Source organism: Poecilia mexicana, unplaced genomic scaffold (genome assembly GCF_051168715.1).
Source record: "Poecilia mexicana isolate PSO_F unplaced genomic scaffold, ASM5116871v1 scaffold_15, whole genome shotgun sequence".
In the NCBI taxonomy this organism is placed as follows: Eukaryota; Metazoa; Chordata; class Actinopteri; order Cyprinodontiformes; family Poeciliidae; genus Poecilia; species Poecilia mexicana.
This window is the reverse complement of record NW_028263384.1, coordinates 1569937-1592939: the sequence shown is the minus strand read 5'-3', so window position 1 is coordinate 1592939 and position 23003 is coordinate 1569937. Positions and strand designations below refer to the sequence as shown.

The window sequence follows — 23003 nt, the reverse complement described above, 5'->3', positions numbered from 1 at the left end:
TTTTCAAAGAATTCCTCTTAATGTTTTTCTTAGACAAAAATTTTCTCTATCAATAGCCGGATTTCTGCAGCCATCTTAATACTTTAGAGTCTGATTTTATGTTAAAAAAATGTATTGTGTTTTTGTTCCCAGTCACAGAGCATCTATCATTAGTATAAACTTAAGTATGATGCTAATTAGCACCACTAGGCACTTAAGGAATAAAACAGCCTGCTCACAGTGTGTTGATTATTTTATTGATGCTGTTGTTACTCAAACACAACTTTGAAATTGAGTCAATATATATTTACTTCAAATAAAGCTGAATACTGAAAGATTCCTCTACTGTCGTAGAAGCTTTTATCCCCCGTTATATGTATCAGGACATATATTTATGTGAATAATTCTTCATTCATCTTTCTTGTTATATATAATCTGAAGTAATTCTTTGATTCAAAGTTCCAAAATCAAAATAAATGCGCAGAATTCAATATTTCTATAATTATTATTACCCTGCGGTGCTGATTTTGAAATCAAGACTCCAGAAAGCTATTTGTAACAGTGTGGTAGAAATAAAACCAGAATTGTGTTATTTCCTCAATTACAGGCCCTGAGAAGTTCCTGTTTCAAGTGTTTTTTTCTTCTTCTCCTGTGTTGTAGTATTTGAAGCCATGGCTGCAACACCCAGCATGCAGATGAATCACTCCCTTCTGCTCACTGGAAAAATGAATGCATGCTTCTTCTTTTTCTTTCGTTTTTCCAGCTCTTTCCTTTCAGGGTGAAGTTATGGTTTCTGTGACTCATGCAGACGACTGATTTCCTCTGCAGGCTCGGAGACGTGGTGCGGCTGAATGAATGGAGCTGAAAGAGGCAGGGAGCGGTCAATGATTGAACAGGCTCAGCAGGTTTATTATCAGGCCTGGTTTGGCAACAACTGACCTTTGGACCAACAAGGGAAAACATCTTCCACCCTGCAGTGTCCAAACTTTCCTCTTTTATGGAGAAAAATCATGTTTAGCTGCTGTTTCCAAGTTAAACACATTAAAATCTGTGTTTACTTAATTATTAAAACATCTGCTACATTATTAGCAAAGATGGGTTGAGAACCCAGAAATTATACTCAGGAGTAACAAAGTGTCAGGTAAAATGCATCACTAAGAAATACCTCAAGTAAGACTGCAAAGGTATTTTGTAAAAAGGCTACTTAAGTACTAACTGACTGTCAGACGGAGAAAATATTATTTTATGTGCAAATTCTCGTATTTTAAAGACTAAAATAAGGGGGGGATCATACAAATAAGTAACATAACTACAAAATAATAAATTCAGACAAAAAAAAAAACACTTTTTCAATTAGTTTTTTCCACAATAAACTTATAAAAGTAATATTTAAAGTAGGCAATTTATATTACCACAAGGTAAAGTATGTCAACTGACTACTGTATGTTCTTTATTCCCAAATAGCACAAAGGGTTTAGCAGATAGAAAATAATATCAGAAAAATTAAGCTCGTCTACAAACAAGAGGTCTCATTTCAACATAAACTGTAGGCTTGTATCTGGATCTGGTGTATATTTTATTAAAATATGTTTGTTCTTTATTTGATAAAGCAAAAAATTATTAAATAATACTAAAAAGCATATTGTAGTAAAATTACTCCTAAAATTACATTTTAAAAAATACTCAAGTAAATGTAGCTACGTGATACCTACCCCTGATCATTAGGTTGTAAATTGTTATTTTCACATGTATCCTATTATTTTTGGCAGATGTGACATTGACCATATTTGGGAAAGGCGTTTAAAGTCGGGCGTCCTACGTCCTTGTGCGTCACATCCGTTTCTTCCTTTTCCCGTTTGGTCTCAACATGGCGCCGGTGAGTCCGGTTCGCTCCTCATCCATTTAATGTTATAGATATGATTTTAGTTGTTGTTTGTCTCTTTAATTAAAACATATATAGATTGTTTGTGTTAGAGTACGTTTTGTGTGATTTTAATTGCTTTTATGAATAAGGAGTGTAGAAAAAGGGCAGTTAGCTTTAGCCTGTACACGTGTTCCAGTATCAGTCTGCCGGTAGACCAGACTCCGTAAAAAAAATATTGGATTTTCTCTATGAATTATTTTACCTATTCAGATACATCTTTAACGTGCTTCGTTTTGGTTGATAGGTAGCTCGTTGCCTTGTAGTCATTTCGGCTTATTTGTCGTAGTTTTTTTTTTTTTTTGCAACTTACACAGTACACTATGTATATACCTAAATCAATAAGCTGAAACCTTTACATTTGTTTCCCTAAATGTATGTATTGTACAGTTCGGGCAGAATTACTGCTATAAGTATGCTTATAGCATACTTATAGCAAATGGCGTCTTTTAGTATCTACACTCTTAACAATTTATTACTTAAGTTCATAATTGTTTGTCATTGACTTGTCCCCATTAATCTGATTAATGGTTTGAGCTCTTCTTTCTAGTATCAATAATACTTTAACGTTATTTACCGTTTTTTGTAGTGCAATCAGAAAATTATCTTGTTCCATGTCTGATTTAAAAAATTAAAAAAAACAAGCTGCAAATCATTAAATGTAGAATAACAATAGCATGATTGTGGTTTTGGGTATTAATTTAAAGTTTAGTGTATAGCAGGATGTGATGCCCGACCTAGTCCTTCATCATCCAAAGTATTCCCAGTAACCATTACTTTACAGTTCCATCCTTATTTTAATGCTAATTTTTCACAGTAAGAGGTGATTCAGAGAGCTTGAGTGACGGGTTTGGATTGGATAAATGAGGATGTGATTCATGGAGGCAACGTTGCTGCTTTGTGCTGCAGGTTAAACAGAAGAGAGCCGCTGCAGGCAAGAAGTCCAGAAAGGCCCCGTCCTGGAAGTTCACTCTGGATCTGACCCACCCAGTGGAGGACGGCATCCTGGACTCCGCAAACTTTGTAAGTCCCTTCTGCCCATAGATGTGACCTCAACAGCTGTCACAGTTCCCATAGCAACATTGAATTTACTGGTTTTGCTAGCAGCTAATGTTGCCTGTGGACTAGGGTTCCCTTCCCTAGCTCCGGGTCGACTAGGGTTCTCTTCCCTAGCGCATTATTGTGCTCTGTGTGACAGGAAACCTTCCTGAAAGAGCGGATCAAGGTGAACGGGAAGACGGGGAACCTGGGGAACATCGTCCAGGTCGGCCGCATGAAGAACAAGATCAACGTAACGTCTGAGAAACAGTTCTCCAAGAGGTAAGAGAGGCCTGCTGATGCTGTCAAAGATGGCGTTAACAGAAAAACTGACCCGTCGTCTTTTCTGGCAGGTATCTGAAGTACCTGACCAAGAAGTACCTGAAGAAGAACAACCTGCGGGACTGGCTGAGGGTGGTGGCGTCCGACAAGGAGACGTACGAGCTGCGCTACTTCCAGATCAGTCAGGACGACGAAGAGTCTGAGGCTGATGAGTGAAGAGCTGCAGAGCAGCTCTGCACATTTCTGTGTGCAGGAGAATAAAAGTGGAGAAAACAATAACTCGCTTCATGTTTTTTATCATCTGAACACAAATACAATATTCTCTGTAAAAACAGTTACACAATCAGATATGAAAATGAAGAACAATTTTTATTTTTTTTTCCCTTTAAAAAAGTCCAGTAGAAAAACGGGAGTGTAAGTTCATCTACCTGCCAACAGATGGCGCAATAAGATTCAATCTAAAATACAAAGCTGTGAAAGAATGTAGAGAGAACGAGCATAGACCAGCCTCGAAACTGCAAGAAATGATTGTTTTAAACTGTTTAACTGCAGCTGTAGAGATAAATGAGGAATGCAACACACCCAGAAAAACTCCAGAGATGCATTAAGAGGCGACAGAAGGAAAAACTCAAATAAAAGGTGCAGATAAATCTGATGCAACACGCAGAACAGACCTGAGAATATTACCAAAAGATGTAAATTAATACGAAACGACTGGAAGTGAAAGAAGCCAAGAGAGAAAAACATTTATTTTTCCATTAGTTGTTCTGAATATTGTTCATAAAAGCTAAAAGCTTTTCTTTGGATAAAAACAGGGTTCTGAAAACAAACCAACACAAAAAGAGCTGGAAGTAAAAGATGCACAGAACTGTGTCCAAAGAGACAAAGAGACTACTCAGAGTTATAGAGTAGTAAAATAAGAGCAATATTTTTGGTTTATTTAGCCTGTCAGAGAAATCAATTTGGGAGATAATTTTTCAAAGTCATGTTTTCACCTTGTTATTCAAACATTTTTATGTCAGAGATTCAAACTAAATACTTAATTTACAGGATAAATATTTAGCTTTCAAACTAAATGTTTGGTTTAGAATTAAATATTTACTCTGCTAACTAAATGTTTAATTCTAACACATAGCATGCAAATTAGCTGCATAAGCGGAAGTAGCATATCAAAATAAAAGCTGGCTAGTCTGAATCGTTGCGCATGCAATGTCGATTTTTTTTCGCTCGAATTACCAATGTGTTAATTGAAAATGACGTGTCTTTTTAACGGCTTTACAACAGTTTCTGTTGCTTAAGTTGCTTTAGAACGAATGAATAAACTTCCCGTTTATTCATTCGTAACAAAAAGTACAAAGTTATTTATATTAAAACAAGTTAAATGAAAATAACTGTAAAAAACGTTGTTAGCAGCTAGAGTGAATCGAATAAGAACCGGAAGTGATCTGGCTTGACCGCTGTTGCTATAGAAACATGAATAAACGTAGCCTGTTTTTAAATGGACTTATATAGCGCTTTTCCAATCATTTTGACCACTCAAAACGTTTTTCACTAGAGTCACATCCACTCACAAATTTATACACAGATCGGTAGGCAGTTTGGGGTTCAGTCGAATTGCCTACAGCTTCATGTCAAGAGGCACGTCGACATGAAGCAGGAGGAAGCTGGAATCGAACCTACAACCATCACAAGACGACTACTCTACCCACAGAACCACAGTCACCTGATGGCCAGTCCAATCTGAGGAATCTGAAGGTCAAAGGGCTGTCAGGTGATCAGAAGAGCAGCTCATTTGGAGTCATTAGTGTTAACAGAGCGGCTGCAGCAATCTGTGTGGTTCTCTGAAATCATGATGAGTCTGGGCAAATCAAATCCTCACAACATTCTGAATTTTCCACAGATTTAGTAGCTTTTGGTTTGTTTCAAAGATCAAACTAACATATCCAGATCAGATCAGGGCCGTGGTTTACTGAACCATGTGGGCTTTGATCCCAATACGTTTCACCATGACTGGAAAACATAAAGACCTTAAAACTAAACCCACCACAGTGGATTACACTAGGTGTCATCATGAGACACTGAACAAATGTTTCTGCATTTTATCAATCAATCAATCAATCAATCAATCAATCAATCAATCAATCAATCAATCAATCAATCAATCAATCAAATCTTTATTCCAGACACAAAAAGGTCCATAGTAAAAAGGTAAAAACAAGCAAAATAAGAGAAAAATAAAAATGACAAAACTCACAATTTATTGTCATAATGAAGAGAAAAAGTTCCACATTTCTCTGTAATCAAGTTGTTTTATTGAAGAAAACCAAAAAGAGAAAAGCAGACATGAATTTTTCTCATTTAAATCTAAGGAATTTAGAATAAAACAGGATAATTTCTAAGTTGATTTTCTGTGTTTTCTTTGGATCACAATAAGGAAAACAGAAGTAAGTCCAGTTCACTTCAATTCCAAATGATTTAAACAACATTTGTTTTGTAGAACAACTGAAAAGAAACCAGAATATTAAAAAAATCTGTACAAATATTAAAGCTATCAGAGCCCAGACAAGTTCGAAGGTCATGTGGAGAAATATTTCTGTATCATATAATAATGAAAGAAAACATCAGCAGTGATATCCTGGAACACAGAGAACTTCATTTAAACCAGAGAAGAACCGAACAGCAGAGACATCAGAACCATGAACCCGGATCCACCAGAGGGAGGAGAGGGACTCTAGTTGGGTTTACTGAACTCTGCAGAGCTTCCTAAACCAACCCCAACCCCAGCGTGAAGCGGCTGAGTGAATGTGGTCTGGACTCTGTGGATCAGCGTCATGGTTTCTGAGACGCAGTAGAAGGACAGAAGACCTGCTCTGAGGTCCAGATACACCCCCAGTCTGGAGGAAACTGGACCTGAGATGGAGGTCCAGATGCTTTTGTGAACAAATTTAAAACCTTTTTATTGACAATCTAAAGCCCAAGATTTGTCATTGCGTCCAAATCTACATTCAAGCTCACCTCCTGCTCTGCTGATGTTCTTGTAGGCGACAGCAACACAAACTGACCCGGTCCACTTCACCTCCCAGTAACAACGTCCAGTCAGACTCTCTCTGCTCAGAACCTGAGAATAATTAGTGAATCTGTCTGGGTGACTAGAATAAAGCTGATGTTGATTCATCCTCGTCACCTTCCTGTTCCCCTCTGACAGGCCCAGCTGTGTGTGTGTTGAGTTCGGATCCAGAGTGATTTCACATGAATACTTTAAGAACCCAGCTCGGCTCTTTGGTTCTGGTTCTGACAGTAGAACATCCACCTCAGTGACCATCAGTGAGATGTTTGTCCATGTGTCTCTCAGGACGTCCTGTAGTTTCTCTCTGAGCTCTGACACAGCTGCTGTCACGTCCTCAAAGTGTCTCAGAGGACGGATGTTGATGCTGGATGAGTGTGTCGCCTCCCTGAGTGCTGGCAGTGAGGGGTAGTTGAGGAGAAACTGGTTGTGATCCTCTGTGTGTGAGAGCTGCTCCAGCTCAGCGTCTTTCCTCTTCAGCTCAGTGATCTCCTGCTCCAGCTTCTCCTGAACATCTTTGACTCGACTCACTTCAGTTTCCTGCTGGGATCTGATCTGCTGCTTCACATCAGAGCTGCTTTTCTGGAGGAGACGGATCAGCTCAGTGAAGATCTTCTCACTGTCCTCCACTGTTTTATCAGCAGAGCGATTGATGACCTCCACCTCCTGCTGAAGCAGCTTCACATCTTTCTCTCTGTCCTGGATTCTCTGCTGGATGTTTCCTCGCCTCTCCTCCAGCTCTCTCTGCCTCTCAGTCCTTTCTGCTGCAGCTGACACTGTCTCATGGCCTCTATGTTCATCAATGGTGCAGAGATAACAGATACACTTCTGATCAGTGCGGCAGAAGATCTCCAACAACTTATCATGCTTAGAGCAGAAGTTTTCCTGGAGGTTGTTGGACGGCTCCACCAGCTTGTGTTTCTGAAATGCAGCTGAATCATAATGAGGCTGAAGGTGTTTCTCACAGAAAGAGGCCAAACAGATTAAACAGGACTTCCTGGCTTTCAGTTTTCTTCCAGTACAGGAATCACAGGCCACATCTTCAGGTCCAGCATAGCAGTGGTCAGCAGGCGCAGCTTGGAGTCCAGTCTTCCTCATTTGCTCCACTAAAGCTGCAAACATGGTGTTTTTCTTCACAGCAGGCCTCGGTATGAACGTCTCCCTGCACTGAGGGCAGCTGTGGATCCTCCTCTGATCCTCTGCATCCCAGTGGATTTCGATACAGCTCATGCAGTAGCTGTGTCCACAGGGAATGGTCACCGGATCCTTCAGTAGATCCAGACAGATCGGACAGGAGAAAGTTTCTTGGTCCAGCTGATTCTGCTCCATTCCGGCTCTCAGTCACAGTGACTGTGTGATTCGACCAGCTTTCACCTTCAGCAGACCTCGGCTCCACCCGGCGGCAAGGCGTGTTTCAGAGCAGGAAGAAGAGGAATATCAGGTTTAACTGTCATCACAACATTTCTTTGTTCAAAACAATTGACTTAGAAATCTAAAATGTAATCAGTTCACTGAAGGCATCTGCAGCTGGTGTGTCTCTGCAATGCTGTGACAGCCTCGGGTCAGGGGCGCCTTTCTTTTCAGTATCGCAACTGGATTCTGTGGGAGCTTCAGCAAGGCAGAAAACAGAGTGAGCCGCATGAACGATATGGATTGCTTTTTAATAAATGTGAACCCGACCCTGGGTCACGTCCCTAGGCGATCCTGAGTGCACCAGGCAAGCAGCCAGGTTGGACTCCTGATGTCCAGCCAGGCCTCTGGGAAATGTCCCGGTGTTCCTGATGACCAACCAGACCGTTGGGAAATGTCCCGGTGTTCCTGATGACCAACCAGACCGTTGGGAAATGTTCCGGTGTTCCTGATGACCAGCCAGGCCTCTGGGAAATGTCCTGGTGTTCCTGATGACTAACCAGACCTCTGGGAAATGTCCTGGTGTTCCTGATGACCAACCAGACCGTTGGGAAATGTCCCGGTGTTCTTGATGACTAACCAGACCGTTGGGAAATGTCCCGGTGTTCCTGATGACCAACCAGACCGTTGGGAAATGTCCCGGTGTTCTTGATGACTAACCAGACCTCTGGGAAATGTCCCGGTGTTCCTGATGACCAACCAGACCGTTGAGAAATGTCCCGGTGTTCTTGATGACTAACCAGACCGTTGGGAAATGTCCCGGTGTTCCTGATGACCAACCAGACCGTTGGGAAATGTCCCGGTGTTCTTGATGACTAACCAGACCTCTGGGAAATGTCCCGGTGTTCCTGATGACCAACCAGACCGTTGAGAAATGTCCCGGTGTTCCTGATGACCAACCAGACCGTTGAGAAATGTCCCGGTGTTCCTGATGTCCAGCCAGGCCTCTGGGAAATGTCCCGGTGTTCCTGATGACCAACCAGACCGTTGGGAAATGTCCCGGTGTTCCTGATGTCCAGCCAGGCCTCTGGGAAATGTCCCGGTGTTCCTGATGACCAACCAGACCGTTGGGAAATGTCCCGGTGTTCCTGATGACCAACCAGACCGTTGAGAAATGTCCCGGTGTTCCTGAAACTTGTAACCTGAGCTAGTGGGAGCATGTAGATATAAAATAGGAAGGGCCCGAGGAGTGAACCTTGTGGAACCCCACATGACTTCAATCTGCTCTACTGACACAAAGAAGTTCCTGTACTTTGGGCCAGACTGGAACCACTGTGGTTTTTCCACTTTCATGTGAACGTCATTAAACACAGTGGCGCAACTACACATTATTCAGGTGGATGCGAAAACATAAATCAGCGCCCCCCCCCCCGCCATAATAATTGGCGCGTCGCCCCCTCCAGACGGGGTTTTGGCGCCCCCTCTGGTGCTGCGCCCCTATGCGTTGCATTCACTGCATACCCACTTTTTGCGCCTCTGATTAAACAGTTTGATGATGGAAAACTAAATTAAAACTGAATAATAACTGAGAACCATAATAACAAAACGACGCCTCCCTGTTGGGCTGAGAAGGTTTGCAGTAAAAACAAAGCGATGATGCAGCTTCATCAGCAACATGAAGGATATTAAACTTTTGATGAGTTTAAAGGTTCCATCAGCTCTTCAGTCCGGCTTCAGTTGGACGTTGTGGTGGACTCATGTCTTCTGCTGTGCATCTCTGGACTTCCTTGGACAGAAGTGTCCTTGCTGCCATTCTTGCAGCGCTGCAAGCTCTGCTCTGGTGGCACAGCGATCCGCCTCCTGATGCTCTCCTGTTCAGGTTGGTGTTAATAAATTATATTTGCATCCAGATTGTTGGAAAACAACCTAAAATCTTTGACTTCAAGCTGCTGGACTGAAGTATTTTTCTGTTGGGTGTCCCGTTTCCTCCGTAGGCCTGCAGCCTGCAGGTGAGGCTGTAATCTGACTCTGAGCATCAGATTACCACCAGATTAAAACAACACACCTCATCCAGCTCTGGGCCTGACGGGCTCTGCAGTTTTATGCTGCATTATTTACTTTGAACCGTCAGAAAACACTGAAATATTCTCTGATGAATTTAGTTTCTTTATTTCACTTCTAATTTAGTTATTAAATTATATTTTTTAAATTTAATTAAAATAATTATAATAATTTCACTTAATTTAATAGAGCTTTTAAAAAAAATTCAGCTGCAGTCTTTTTTTAATTTTAGATTAATTTTTTATTTTATTATTTGCCCTAAATGTATTAACTTTACTTAATGTATTAAACTGATTTTCATTTAGTTTTTCGTTTTAATTTATTTAATATATTTAATATAATTTTGTTTTTTGTTCAGAATGTAGTGAAAAAAGTTAGAATTTCACTGCAGGTTAGTGCTGTTTTTCATAAAATATACTTTTAAAAACAAATTTAAACGTATAAAACTACAGTATTCTGTAGTAAAAGGCTGGTTTATCTTGAAATACTTTATATGTTTGTTTAATATTTGTGAATTTTATATATTTATTGTTATTGATTTGAAGTTTTGTCTTTGTCTCACTGTTCTTTCTTTTAAGTCAAACTTTCCCCAGGGGAAACAAATAAATCATCTTATCTTAAATAAATTGCTTCAATAGCAACTGATTGACCAATAGGGAAACTTATACAGGTGATCCTTTAACTCAGATTATATCCTTCATATTATTTTATTAACATCAAAACAGAAATGAATCCTGAAAGTGTCCATGTTACTGTGCAGATAATTAACTGAAACCTTTTCTCCACCTGCTGAGTTCCCACAGAAACAAACATCAAACATGATGCTGAATATTTCAGCAGCCTGGTCACATGATGCCAGTCTGCAGGCTAAAAGCGGCTCTGCAGCGCCGCGCCTCAAACCCGCTGTGCAGCAGGACGGAGACACGGCCAGTGAGTATTTACCTGTGTGCTCAGGTGTGCTGCTGCTGCTTTAATCTGCTGCTGCTGCTTTAATCTGCTGCTGCTTTAATCTGCTGCTGCTGCTTTAATCTGCTGCTGCTGCTTTAATCTGCTGCCGTTTGTCGCAGGTGTTTCTGTTTTTATCACCTGGACGAGTGAAGCTGCACTTTAACAGGAGCAGAAGTTGGTTTGTTGTAGTTTTCCGCTGTGAAAGTTGATCCACGGCGTCATTAAAGTTTCAGAGAGCGAGTTTCGCTCTAGTGGGTCAGAAGAACAGCAGAGCAGCAGAACCAACTGGGAACCAACTGGGAACCAACGGTTCACAGAACCAGAACCCCGAAGGCAGGACTCAATATTGGTTCTGCAAATTATTAATATTTTGCTCATTTTAAAGCACAAATGAAGATGGATTTTACTACAATGTGTGTTTATTATATATAAAGCCAAAATTATTTTAATGCAGAAAATCCCCCAGAATTCACCAAATCCTGCAGATCTGCTAACCGCTGAGGATCCTGTCAGTAAATACAAACAAGATGCATCTTTGATGAATGAGCTAGAAAACAACTGAGGAGGAGGAGAAGAAGATGAAGTACAAAAAGAACACGAAGAAGAAACAGGAACACCTGGACTTAACATCTTCTGAAATGACGCAGAAACAGACAAGCAATAACCTTTGACCCGTATTGACTAAAATTAAACAGAACAAATAAGTTTCATATTATTGTAAAATAATGAATAAAAATCCAGCAGGTCCACAGGAACCGAGGCAGGATGTTAAATTAAAGGCTGAAAGGGAAAAAGCAGACCTGAAAGAAAAGTGAAATAATCTCAGCAAGGAGAGAGAAGAGTTGGAAACACTTCCAGGCTTTTGCTGTGCTGAACTGGAACCAGTTCAGGAATGTGGTACCAGTGTTAATGGAAACCAGCAGAACCGCTCCGTTCCAGCAACCTCCGTCTGAAATCCATCTGAGCGTTCAGTGAAATTTACAACATGTCATTTTGTGTCTTCATAGCTTCTCTCCTCTTCCTCTGGGTTCTGGAAGCCGGTTCTGGTGCGGTCCAGGTGAGACTGGAGCGATGTCAGGCAGGCTGTGAAGCCCGTTAACATCGGCAGGTGATCAGCAGGTGGAGCGATGGCGGCGTGGCTGGGTCGGCTGTCGCCGGGCGAGGCCTGGTTCGCCATGAGCTCCCGCCTGCTGAGGACCAAACCCGTGGGCTCCATGGCCCACGGCGCCGACGACCTGACCGAGCTGCCGGAGGGCTCCGGCGTGGGACTGGCCAAGGTCCTCACCACCCTGGACCTGGTGTCGCTGGGCGTGGGCAGCTGCGTGGGCACCGGGATGTACGTGGTGGCCGGGCTGGTCGCCAAGGCGATGGCCGGCCCAGGGGTCATCCTGTCCTTCATCATTGCGGCGGTGGCCTCCATACTGTCAGGTAAACGGCCTCAAACATGACGGAAACTCAGAGATCACGTTTAGAAATGAACTTTTACCAACACAAACCAACTGATTAGAGAAAAATAAAGGAATTGGCACTTTATTGATCTGGAAGGGAAATTATGTGTCCCTAGTTCCCTTTCATATAAACAATAAAATGAAAGTATTTTGTAAGCATTAAATCTATCAGGAAAATTAGAAATCAGAAAAAATAAAACAAATGTACAAATAAAATGAAATAAAGTGCTTATTTCTTTTTCCTCTGAAAGTTGTTTTCATGTTTTTAACTGTAATTGTCTAAGTTTATAGCAGCTAACTGCGCTAATGCTAACCCCAGCTTTTATGGTTTTATGTATGAAGCAACAATAAGTGTAGAGTTTGTAATTTTGTTCTTTACGTCCGTCATAACAATGCTACAATCAGTAATATTTTTGTTAATCTGCTACTCTTCTAGCTTCCTGTTTCAGCTAGCTGTGTTACAGTGCTAATGCTAGCCTGAACAAAAAAAAGGAAAGCAGTTTATTCCTTGGTTTGTCCGCTATAGAGTTAATCATATTCTTGTTTTTACCTCAGAGGTCTGCAGGCTTTTCTAACTGTCCTTAGCAACTAGCTTTGCTTTAGTGCCAATGCTAGCTTTTAAGCTAGCGTAATAAGTGAAAATACGGGTTTGTATTTTTCAGTTTTGTCCTCCTCTTTAGAAATGCCACTTCTAATAATGCTTTTATTGGAATCTCAGTATTTAATCTGCTGCTTTTTTAGCTTCCTGGAGCAGCTATCTGTGCTACAGGGTTAATGCTACCTTGTACATAAAAAGGTGAAAATTTAGTTATAGTCCATATTGTTTTATGTTCAATGTAAAGATGTTAGCATTAACAATATTTTTGTATGATCTCAATAGTTTGTTAGTTTATTCTGTTTTTTTCTAGCTTCCTGTAGCAGCTTGTTGTGCTGCAGTAGCGCTTCCACTAGCCTAAAAAACAGAAACGATGAGTTAAAATAAGTTTTTTCCTGTGCTGTTTTTATTTCTGTTGTTGTTTATAACAGGGAAACTTTATCATTTTGTTTTATGAATGAATATATTTGCTGCTGCTTTGGTGAAATGACAGTTGAGACGAAACATGAGAAGTGACACAGGCCTTCTCGCTTTTTCACCCAACATGTTTCCACTGTTTTTTTATCTGATGTTTATTTGGGGACTGACTTATTAGAATTTGTTGAACTTTGTTGTCTTTGACTTTGGCAATAACTGTTAAAGTTATCGGCACATTTTTCTCATTCAGTTTTAATTCTTGTTCGTATTTTTGGAACTTCTGTCATTTCATTTTTTCCAACCTTTTTGGCACCAATTTAAAAATGGTTTTAGTCCAACTTACATTCTTCAAACAGCTACTATCCATTTTCAAATTCTCAACAAAGATATAACATTTTGCCTAATTACAGTCTTTCATTAGCAACTTGGATGGTTTTGTCAGAACTTGAATTCATTTGTTGTCATGTTTCTGGGTTTCCTTGAAGGAGTTTGCTACGCAGAGTTCGGGGTCCGGGTCCCTAAAACGACGGGCTCGGCGTACACTTACAGCTACGTGACGGTCGGCGAGTTTGTGGCGTTTTTCATCGGCTGGAATCTGATCCTGGAGTATCTGATCGGCACGGCGGCCGGGGCGTCGGCGCTCAGCAGCATGTTCGACTCGCTGGCCAATCACAGCATCAGTACCTACATGATGACACACCTGGGCACGCTCCGGGGACTCGGTCAGTGACTGCAGCTCATTGCTGGAGTTTGCTGTGGATCTGATCCAGAAAGTCATTCATTCTCTTCCTGTGGGTTCAGGTAAAGGTGAGGACACGTATCCCGACCTGCTGGCCCTGTTCATCGCCCTGCTGGTCACAGTGATCATCGCCCTCGGCGTGAAAAACTCTGTGGGCTTCAATAACGTCCTAAACGTTGTCAACGTCGTTGTCTGGGCCTTCATGATCATCGCCGGGCTCTTCTTCCTGTCAGCCAGCAACTGGGAGGGCGGCAGGTTCCTGCCGTACGGCTGGTCCGGGGTGAGACGTGGCCACGTTCACACGGATCCGGTCACAGAGATCCGTTCACAGGGATCCGGTCACATGATGAATCCGTTCACAGAGATCCGGTCACATGATGAATCCGTTCACAGAGATCCGGTCACATGATGAATCCGTTCACAGGGATCCGGTCACATGGATCCGTTCACATGGTCGCGATCCAAAATCTGAAATTATTTGAGTTCAACTGAAAACAACATTCACACTTTGACAGCTACTGTTAATTTAAAGGAGGACATATTTAAAAGATATTTTAAACTCTTGTCGTCTTGAAAGTACAACAGTGTATTTGGACCATAGATAGAAAAAAAGGAGTATATTTCTGCCAAAAAGTCTCAGAAATGTTCTAGAAAAAACAGGAAATTTCTGAGTTTGGAAAGTCAAAAATTTAATAGTAAAAAAAACTCAGAATATTTGATATTGATTTCAGAAATTTTTTAGAAAAATCTTGGAAAAAAGTAAAAAAAAATCAGATTGTTTCTAGAAAATATGCCACTTTTCTAACTGAAATTTCCATGTTTTTTTCTAGAACATTTCTGAGATTAACCTCAAAATTTTTGACTTTTCAAACTTTCAAAATTTCTGGGATTGTTTGGTGGAAATGTACTGCTGCTTCTCTTTTTATCAAATAGTCCAAAATGCTTAAGCTCATATCTTTAATGAGATTTTAATTTGACTGGAAACAATAAAATTTCCCTTCATGCACTTTGTGTATGACTCCTGGAACCAGTTTTAATTGTTGCTCACGTTGAAAACATTTTTCAGTCTTGGCCATCTTTTGTTTAAAGTGTCTCAGTTTTACTCCTTATTTTTTTCTCTATCAGGGTTTGATGCTACTTTATCAGTTTCTGTAATTGTTCCCTGTTCAGGTGATGAAAGGTGCTGCTACGTGTTTCTACGCCTTCATTGGGTTTGACATCATCGCAACGACGGGAGAGGAGGCGAAAAATGCCAACACATCCATCCCCTACGCCATCACCGCCTCGCTGGTCACCTGCCTCACCGCCTACGTCTCGGTCAGTTCACACATGTTCACCTTTAAACCTTAAAAAAACAGTCAAAACGCTGCTCGGCGTTTTATTCATTAGGTTTAGCTGCAAATAACTTTCTCCCCTTAAGAAATCATTAGGAAACAGCTTTTGTATTTTCTGTTTTGTATTGAGCTCTTGGTACTGAGTTGTTGGTTTCGGAGGACCTGGTTTTGGTCTCAGTCTGGACCCTTTAAAATCTTTATGTTTGGTATCTTTGGACTGGATCTGGAACCTTGTATTTCTGATCTGGTCCTGCTGTTGGGACTCTGTCATTTTGATCTTGACTTGGTGTGTTAATGTCTTGGTTTTGCCTTGATATTCAAAATCTTAACTGGGTCTGGATGCCTTGAATGTTTAGTCTCTGACTGGTCCTCATCTCTTTTTTAAATGGTTTTGTTGGTCTGGTGGCCTTTATTTGAAAGTAGTTTGACAGGAAATAGGGTAATGAAAGAAGGGAAGACATCTGGGAAATGTCGCCAGGCCTGGAATTGAACCTGTGACTACCGCCACCAGGACTGAGGCCTCCCTTCGCGGGTCGTGCTTTGCCGCTGCTCCACCACATCATCCCCTGACTGGTCCTCATTTCTAAGCAGCTTTGTGTAAACACTAGCTGTGGTCGTCCTTGTTTCCCTCCAGGTGAGCGTGATCCTCACTCTTATGGTTCCCTACAACCTGATCGATGGATCCGCTCCACTCATGGAGATGTTTGCTGTTCACGGCTTCATGTGGGGAAAATACACAGTGGCTGTTGGCTCCATAGCTGGACTCACCGTCTCACTGCTGGGCTCCTTGTTCCCGATGCCGAGGGTCATCTACGCCATGGCCCGCGATGGACTGCTGTTCAGGTGAAGACTCAGCTGAAGCACCCAACGTAATAAAACAAACAAAAGCTAATTTTCTGTTTTGTGTGTATCTGAAGGTTCCTGACGCATGTCTCAGCTCTCACACACACCCCAGCGGTGGCGTGTGTGGTGTCGGGAAGCTTCGCCGCCGTTCTGGCTCTCCTGGTGAGCCTCCGCGACCTGATCGAGATGATGTCCATTGGCACTTTGCTGGCTTACACCCTGGTTAGTGTGTGTGTGCTGCTGCTTCGCTACCAGCCCGACAAAGACACGGACACACACCAGTTTATCTCAGAGGAAGACGTGGAGAACATCAAGGACGCTGGAGATGAACCTACCAAAGACGACCACATCATGATGGAAGGCTCCGACCGTGACGGATCCTCCTACCACGCTGGCGGGACTGAAGGCGAGGCGGATGACTCGCATTTCCACACCGGATCTCCCTCTCTGCTGAAAAGACTTCTGGGCGGCCATTACTACACCCTGCGACTCCGGCTGGGAATCCCCGACTCAACGGCACGCCCAACCCCCGCGTCCGGCCGGATCGTCACCAGATGCACCCTGTCCCTCTTCTTCATGTCCTTCCTCTTCTGGTCCACCGTCATATTTGGTGTGGAGCAGGGCTCAGGCGCCGCGGCCGTGTTTTCAGGCCTGATGGCGACACTGATGCTGGGATCACTGGCCAAGCTCCTGATGCTCATCATACAGCAGCCGGAGAGCAAGCAGAGGCTGCCCTACATGGCGCCGTGTGTTCCCTTCGTTCCTGCGGCGGCCATATTGGTTAACAGTTACCTCATGCTGAAACTGTCCTCTCTCACCTGGGCCAGGTTCACCATCTGGTGTCTGATAGGTGAGTTCAAACCTTCAGATTGTTCATGTTGGACTTGAAATGTAGCATCAAAACCTTCCTACATCTCAGTACACAATGCTGCAAACAAAGAGGAAATAATTATATTTAAAGGAAATTTAAGTCATAAATATTTAGATACATTCAGGTGTGAAATTCAGTTGAATCTTATTTCCTAATTTTGTGGTACTTATTGTGTCTTTTCACCCTTTTATTTGATGGTTAGAATAAGTAGACCTGACATATTTTGGAGCGAACTCAAATGTGGGCGGAGTCAGAAACAGTCCAATCAACAGTCCATGTTTGTTTCTGCCATGCAGAATTTGATTTGCATGTTTGTCCAAATATGGTATCTAACAAAATATTGCATCTAAATGCTTCTTTGAAGTTGCAAAATCACACAAATAAATACTTTTAAGACAAATGTGATTTGATGTATTGTGCAGCTATTTGAAAAGTTTTGCCCACCAGGTGGCAGCACTGGCATTAAATTAACTTGTTAACGATAAAATTCAAACTGAATTTGGACATTTTGAGTTTCTGGTCCGACTCTGCTCAGTGTTTGGGTCGTTTGCGATCAGGCCTCCGGTTTCTAACAGCTGCTCTGAATGATGGCGGAGTTTTAGCAGTTTGGGATAAGTGGGCAGTATTAAACATTTTATAATATTCTGCATGTTTTTCTAGAAGCCCATTATTCTGTAAAATGTGTCTCTGTTGGTAAATAATTCAGAAACAGAGTTTGGTAAATCTGCCCTCAGGCCTGCTGATCTACGGCTGCTACGGCGTTTGGCACAGCACCTTGGAGCTGGACGCCCGCGAGCAGCAGGCCCACGCCAGCTCCTACCGTCGCTACGACGACAACCTGGACGACACCTTCTCCCCTGACGACGACCTTTACCCCCAGGAGCAGGACGAGAGGCCCTACCAGGGCTGGTCCGCCCCGGAGGAGAGCCGGCACCGCCACCAGAACCAGAACCAGGAGGAGGAGCCATATGAGAGCCAGGCAGAGGATGACGGGGACCAGCAGGGGTACCAGTCTGGAGCCGGAGTCCAGAACCCGACCGGAGGCAGCAGGTCCAGAGGACGGACCAACTTTGGGTTTGATGATGAAGATGACTGAATATAGGAGGACTGAAACCTTAAAGGGGCAGAATTTTGTGTTTTCCAGTTGTTATAAAAATGCTGTATATTAAATATGACTTAAAAGAAATGTAATTAGTAATTTAACACCTTGAAATTGGGTCTCTGTCTCTTTAAAATCTCCTGCTCTTTCTTAAACTCCGCCTCCAGGAAGTCATCCCAACATGGCTCCTCTATTAACCCTTTAACAATGTTTCACCAGCGCTGCTCTGAGCAGCAGCTCCACCTGATGGTTGCTAATTGCTGCTGACTAGTCTGAAGGAGCTCAGGGGGAGGAGCTGCACCTCAAAGGCGGGGCTAGGTCCAACCAGGCGTTTTGCAGCTGATTAGTTGCCATGGAGATTGAAGTATTTCTCAAACATGAAAGAATCAAGAAGATGTTACATGATGCTGCCCCTTTAAAGATGATAAAATCCTTTGCAGATCAAACAGACATTTTAGAGTTTTATTCAAAGTTTATGGTTTCCTCCATGTTGACGGACATGACGGGCTCAAACTGAGCCTCTGAGACCACCAACAGTCTGTTTAAAGAAGAACCATCATCGTCTCTCAGCAGAAACATCCTGACAGCAAACCACTCAGTGTCTTCATGGTTTATCAGAAACTGAGCCAGAGGGGAAACTGCTGACCAAAGTTCTGATGAAAGACTCAAATCTGACAGTATTTGTGAATAATCAGCTCAGGTGTGGCCAGCTCTAATTTAGTTATAATTTTCTTTATCTAACTGCATCTCAGTCAGAAGCTGCTCATGTTTTTGGTTGATGTTTGGTTTATTTACGGTATGATTGGTTTTGTTGTTCCTGTTTTTTCCTTTAACCTTCCTCTGCGTTTTGATTGATGGGTTCTTACTGGTTCTGTTTCTGCTGGAGGTGTCCTGTTGAAAGGTGTTGTTTCTTTCCACTGTCGCCACATCCTCAGGACACAGGATTACTGCTGACAGCGTGTCCGAGCATAGAGGCCTTTCTAATGATTAAATGATCACCTTACTTCGATTGTCTTGCAGAAGTATTCACACTGTCGAGAAAAGTCGAGCTCAGCCCACTTCCCCATGCTGGAGATTTTAGTTTAATAATAACAATAAATAAAGTTATCTTTAAAACTGATTACACAGGTGACATCAAGACCCAACAGTAGAGTCAGACGGTAATAAAATTAATCTGGTTGTGTGTGTTGTTATTGTGTCTCGCTTTAATTCTACTTTTTTCTATTTAATCATAAAAAATCATAGTCAGGCAGAAAGAGAGTTATGCAACAGGAAGAGCAGGTTTCCTGGAAAAAGAGGAAGTTTCCAGCCTGCATGTGGTTAGATATAGTTCAGACTGCTCATTTTGAGCACTAAAGGTTTAAGGAATAAAATCTAAACATTTTGAGGAATTGGATAAAACCCAGAGTAAAATCCTTGAATTAATAATGATAACTTATAATTAAGTTAATAATCAATATTGGTTTAACCAGTGGTTGATGTTGGTTTGATTATAAGAATATTTACTCTTATACTTATGGAAGTACTTAAAGGTGAAAGAAGTAACTGTAACATGGTGTCAAATGATTAGAATAATGAATTATTCTTGGTTTCTTTTCAGAAATGTCTGTAATAACTCACATCATGATTGTAATAAGGGTAATTAATAAGTAATGGTTATTATAAAATTATAAATGAATGCTAAATCAGAGAAACTAAAAGGTTGTAAATGTGATTTTGACATTGAACTTGAAATGGTGTAAAGTGTGTAACTGTAACAAAAGGTCACTGATGTTGTGTTGGAGGTAGATGGTAGGTGAAAGGTCAGGTGGAAAGAGGAACTGATGGGAGAGCGGAGGTGACTAAGGCCTTATTGCTAAACTTAAAACGTACCTAAGAAAAGGTTAGACACAAGAGGACTGTTGAGCAACTTGGGTCGTTAGAACAGACATCAGGTCATGTCTCCAAGACGGTGATGGATATGAGATCATCGGTCCAAGCAGTCAGCCAATGAGACAGGCACAGCAACAAAGCTAACCAATGCAAATGCCCTAAAAGGGTGGATAAACCCTTTATAAGGTGAGTGCAAAAGAGGAGTCTTTGGTTGGATCCTTCAGGAAGCGTCGAGCCAAGATCGAGATGGACAAAGAACTCTGCAGCTGAAGAAGAGCCGGAGCCACAGAGCCGAAGACTGTTCTGCACATGGGGACCAACCCGTTAGCCCCGCAACATGTGGCTTCAAATTGCACTTCTCTCATCAGCTGGGTTTGGGACCCCAAAGACAAAGACCAAGGCAAAGATGAAGATAAAGGCAAAGGCAAAGATGAAGATAAAGACAAAGACAAAGAACAAAGGCAAAGAGGAAGAACTGGTGTGTTCCTTCCATGAGACCAGCTCATCTACATCTCGAAGGACCAGAAAGATCGTGAGACGAAGAAAAAGGAGCTACAGAGCTGCAAGACAAGAAGGAGAGGGCCGCTACGAGCATGAGGAAGTCACCCTGAGGCCCGAGATCTGCCGCTCTGACTCAGTACTCTTCCTGTACTGGGAGCCTCCTGCTGCTGCAACACCTTTTTCATCATCAGGCCAGTTCTGGGGTTCAAAGTGCCAAACACCGTCCGTCTCTCTCAAAGTTTCCTTTTTTAGTTCACAGTGTCAGCATTAGGGAAAGATAGGCTAGATTATTGATTTTACCTATTTGATTATTTCTGTTACTGATTTAAGCTGTACTGACCCTGCAAAACTGCCTTACTAATAAAATAATTAGCATCAAGAAAATCTAAAAGATGTTGTGGACATTCAGTTAATGAGTCACCTTAAAGTTCTTTGATGGTTGTAAAATAGTTATGAAGTTTGATTCTGGGAGGAAAAAGTGGAAAATGTTTTATAGGTTGCTTTTAGCCAAAACTAAAACAACACCCTTGGGACTCGCCCGAGTCACTAAAACCAACCTGGTTCAATAACAAGTGCAAGTTGTAATAAGAGAAAGAGCGACCGTTAACAGGTGTGCTCTGTGAAACTAGCTGATTCTGGGCTGCTCTATCTGGCTAATTCACAGGGTGAAAAAGGGTGGGACATCTGGATGGAGGTCGTTAGAAGCCAGGCTAGTCTTTCTCGCACCCAGCTTAAACAGAGTTTACTTCAGTTCTGGGTAGGGTAAATCTCGGCAGATTTAGGAAACTCAATTCACCCGTTAGACGGAGAGCTGGGAGCACATCTCCCTCCTCTCAGAAGAGGAAGTAGAGAGAGAGAAGGGGGGGGGTGTTGTGCAACAACAACACACACATTTGAAATTTAAAGTTCAAATTTATTTTCGTAATTTCAAGTTGCGTAATTTTATGTTCAGTGGAAACGCAGCTACTGTTGCTTTGCAGAGAGAGGAACCAGTCTATAATCTACTGATAACCAATGGATGGATCATCATAAAGACAACAGAACCTGGTCCAGTTCTGGTCTGGTTCTGGTCCGGGTTGGTGCTATTTCAGGATGTTCTGTCTCCTCATCCTCACATTGTCTCTTCCTGCTTTTTGCTGTTAATGTTTAAAACAATAAAGCTCCAGACCCGTGGAGGCTCTCTGACTTCCTGATCAGGTTCAGGTATCGCCACGGCAACGGCCAATCTGCTGATAAAACAGGTTGGTTTCCTCATCTGCTCTTCAGATTAGGGTGATGGAAAGGAGGCCTTCCAGCTACTCAGAACAGTTTGTTTTGTCTAATATTTCTAAACTGATTAATCAGAAGAGTATAAATAATTTCATTTAAATGTGACAGGAAAGCAAGAAAAAAATTCTTGGTTGAACAAAAATGATTTGAAATATTCAAGTTTATCTCTTTTTTATTGCATTTTCAACTTTTTGTCCAGGATTTCAGCTTAAATTCGAGACTTAAAAACTGAATCAGGATTTTTTTTTCACTTTCAGACTTTAAGAAAATAAAACTTCTCATTCTGAAATTAAAGTTGGTTTATAACGACATGAAGATGGAGAAAAAAATTATTAGCTCAATAATTTAAAGACAGAAACCAAATAATTTTACACATATTTTATCCATTTTTAATTTCTTACTCAAAAATAATCCTAATTGAACAATATTAATCTTCAACCTGTAATCACGGGCATAATGGATGTATTAAGGCACCATCGGTTCTGTTCAGAACAGAACCAGGACGGTTCGGCTGTTTCCTGTCAAAAATAATCTTTTGGATTATGAAACTTTCTGCAGCTGAACCTCGATGTTTGCTGGACTTCCTGCAGCATCCAGTCAGTTCAGAAGGCCGGAGGTAAAATGATGATTTATTACCGTCAGAGCTAAACGAGACAAAACTACAGCCGCTCGTTCTGAATTTTCACAAACATTTTAAGATTTTCAAATGTAGATCAATCGCCGTTACCTTGTTGTTCCCTTAATGACTGGAGTTAAATTTAAGCTGCCTTTGATGCTGTTAACCTTTTCCTTCGTTGCGCTTCACCTTCTCAGATAGAACTGTTACTGTTACCATAGCAACCGTTACCAAAATAAAAACACAGAACATTAACGGCAGTCAAACTAAACAAAAGTAACTGAACCCAGTCGGTCTTTAGGCATGTTGAGTAGGATGTGGATTATCAGCAGCATGTTGACTAACAAAAAAGTTACTAAATTCAATGCTGACCTTAGCGTAAACTAAAGTTAGCTAAAATGCTAAGGTTAGCTAAAATGCTGTCAGTTGCACGTGTGATGTCACCAGCATGTTGGTTTATATTGACTCATTACATTTGTGAAAGAAAGAAAACAGCAAAGCGGCAGCAGCTCAGCCCTCTGCATGTGTTCAGGACTGTTTGGCAGCTGCAGCTTCTGCATACTTTGGATGTTTTCCTGCTTGAAAACACCTGATTTTAATAATCCACATCATGAAAGTCTCCTGCAGAGACTCGGAAAGTAATTCAGTATTGACGGAGATGCGCTCAAACCTTCTGTATTTCATAAAGTTAATAAAGTTGTTTTTAAGTAATAAAGTTAAATTAAAAGCAGATTTGGGAACACCAAAGTTGTTTTC

General features: G+C 41.7%; 3 protein-coding genes across 4 annotated transcripts; 2 read left to right on the top strand and 1 right to left on the bottom strand.

Moving 5' to 3' along the window:
* Positions 1-1779: 1779 nt before the first annotated feature.
* On the top strand, positions 1780-3499 carry rpl22l1 (ribosomal protein L22-like 1). The gene is made up of 4 exons (XM_015011811.2): positions 1780-1855; positions 2810-2923; positions 3099-3220; positions 3292-3499. The coding sequence occupies exons 1-4, from the start codon at positions 1847-1849 to the stop codon at positions 3434-3436; spliced, it is 390 nt and encodes a 129-aa protein (XP_014867297.1). The 5' UTR covers positions 1780-1846; the 3' UTR covers positions 3437-3499.
* Positions 3500-5378: 1879 nt separating this feature from the next.
* On the bottom strand, positions 5379-7674 carry LOC106932868 (E3 ubiquitin/ISG15 ligase TRIM25-like). The gene is made up of 2 exons (XM_088013331.1): positions 6236-7674; positions 5379-6150 (listed from the first exon to the last, which is right to left on the bottom strand). The coding sequence occupies exons 1-2, from the start codon at positions 7611-7613 to the stop codon at positions 6050-6052; spliced, it is 1479 nt and encodes a 492-aa protein (XP_087869457.1). The 5' UTR covers positions 7614-7674; the 3' UTR covers positions 5379-6049.
* A 2847-nt stretch (positions 7675-10521) lies between these two features.
* slc7a14b (solute carrier family 7 member 14b) lies at positions 10522-21535 on the top strand. Of its 2 annotated transcripts, XM_015011806.2 has the most exons (8): positions 10522-10625; positions 11651-12071; positions 13589-13825; positions 13905-14122; positions 15013-15159; positions 15811-16019; positions 16094-16869; positions 17625-21535. In XM_015011806.2, the coding sequence occupies exons 2-8, from the start codon at positions 11771-11773 to the stop codon at positions 17984-17986; spliced, it is 2250 nt and encodes a 749-aa protein (XP_014867292.2). In that variant the 5' UTR covers positions 10522-10625; positions 11651-11770; the 3' UTR covers positions 17987-21535. The 2 variants fall into 2 exon arrangements, with proteins under 2 accessions (XP_014867292.2, XP_014867294.2); XM_015011808.2 differs by lacking the exon at positions 10522-10625 and having other exon boundaries at positions 11029-12071.
* Positions 21536-23003: the final 1468 nt, after the last annotated feature.

Bases quoted from the DNA above. Each gene is read 5' to 3' on its own strand.
- rpl22l1 (XM_015011811.2), top strand. The intron at 2,924-3,098 runs GTAAGTCCCTTC...TCTGTGTGACAG, and splicing joins TCCTGGACTCCGCAAACTTT to GAAACCTTCCTGAAAGAGCG. The intron at 3,221-3,291 runs GTAAGAGAGGCC...CTTTTCTGGCAG, and splicing joins GAGAAACAGTTCTCCAAGAG to GTATCTGAAGTACCTGACCA.
- LOC106932868 (XM_088013331.1), bottom strand. From the start codon at position 7,613: ATGGAGCAGAATCAGCTGGACCAAGAAACTTTCTCCTGTCCGATCTGT. The intron at 6,151-6,235 runs GTGAGCTTGAAT...TGTTCACAAAAG, and splicing joins GAACATCAGCAGAGCAGGAG to CATCTGGACCTCCATCTCAG.
- slc7a14b (XM_015011806.2), top strand. From the start codon at position 11,771: ATGGCGGCGTGGCTGGGTCGGCTGTCGCCGGGCGAGGCCTGGTTCGCC. The intron at 14,123-15,012 runs GTGAGACGTGGC...TTCCCTGTTCAG, and splicing joins TGCCGTACGGCTGGTCCGGG to GTGATGAAAGGTGCTGCTAC. The intron at 15,160-15,810 runs GTCAGTTCACAC...GTTTCCCTCCAG, and splicing joins GCCTCACCGCCTACGTCTCG to GTGAGCGTGATCCTCACTCT.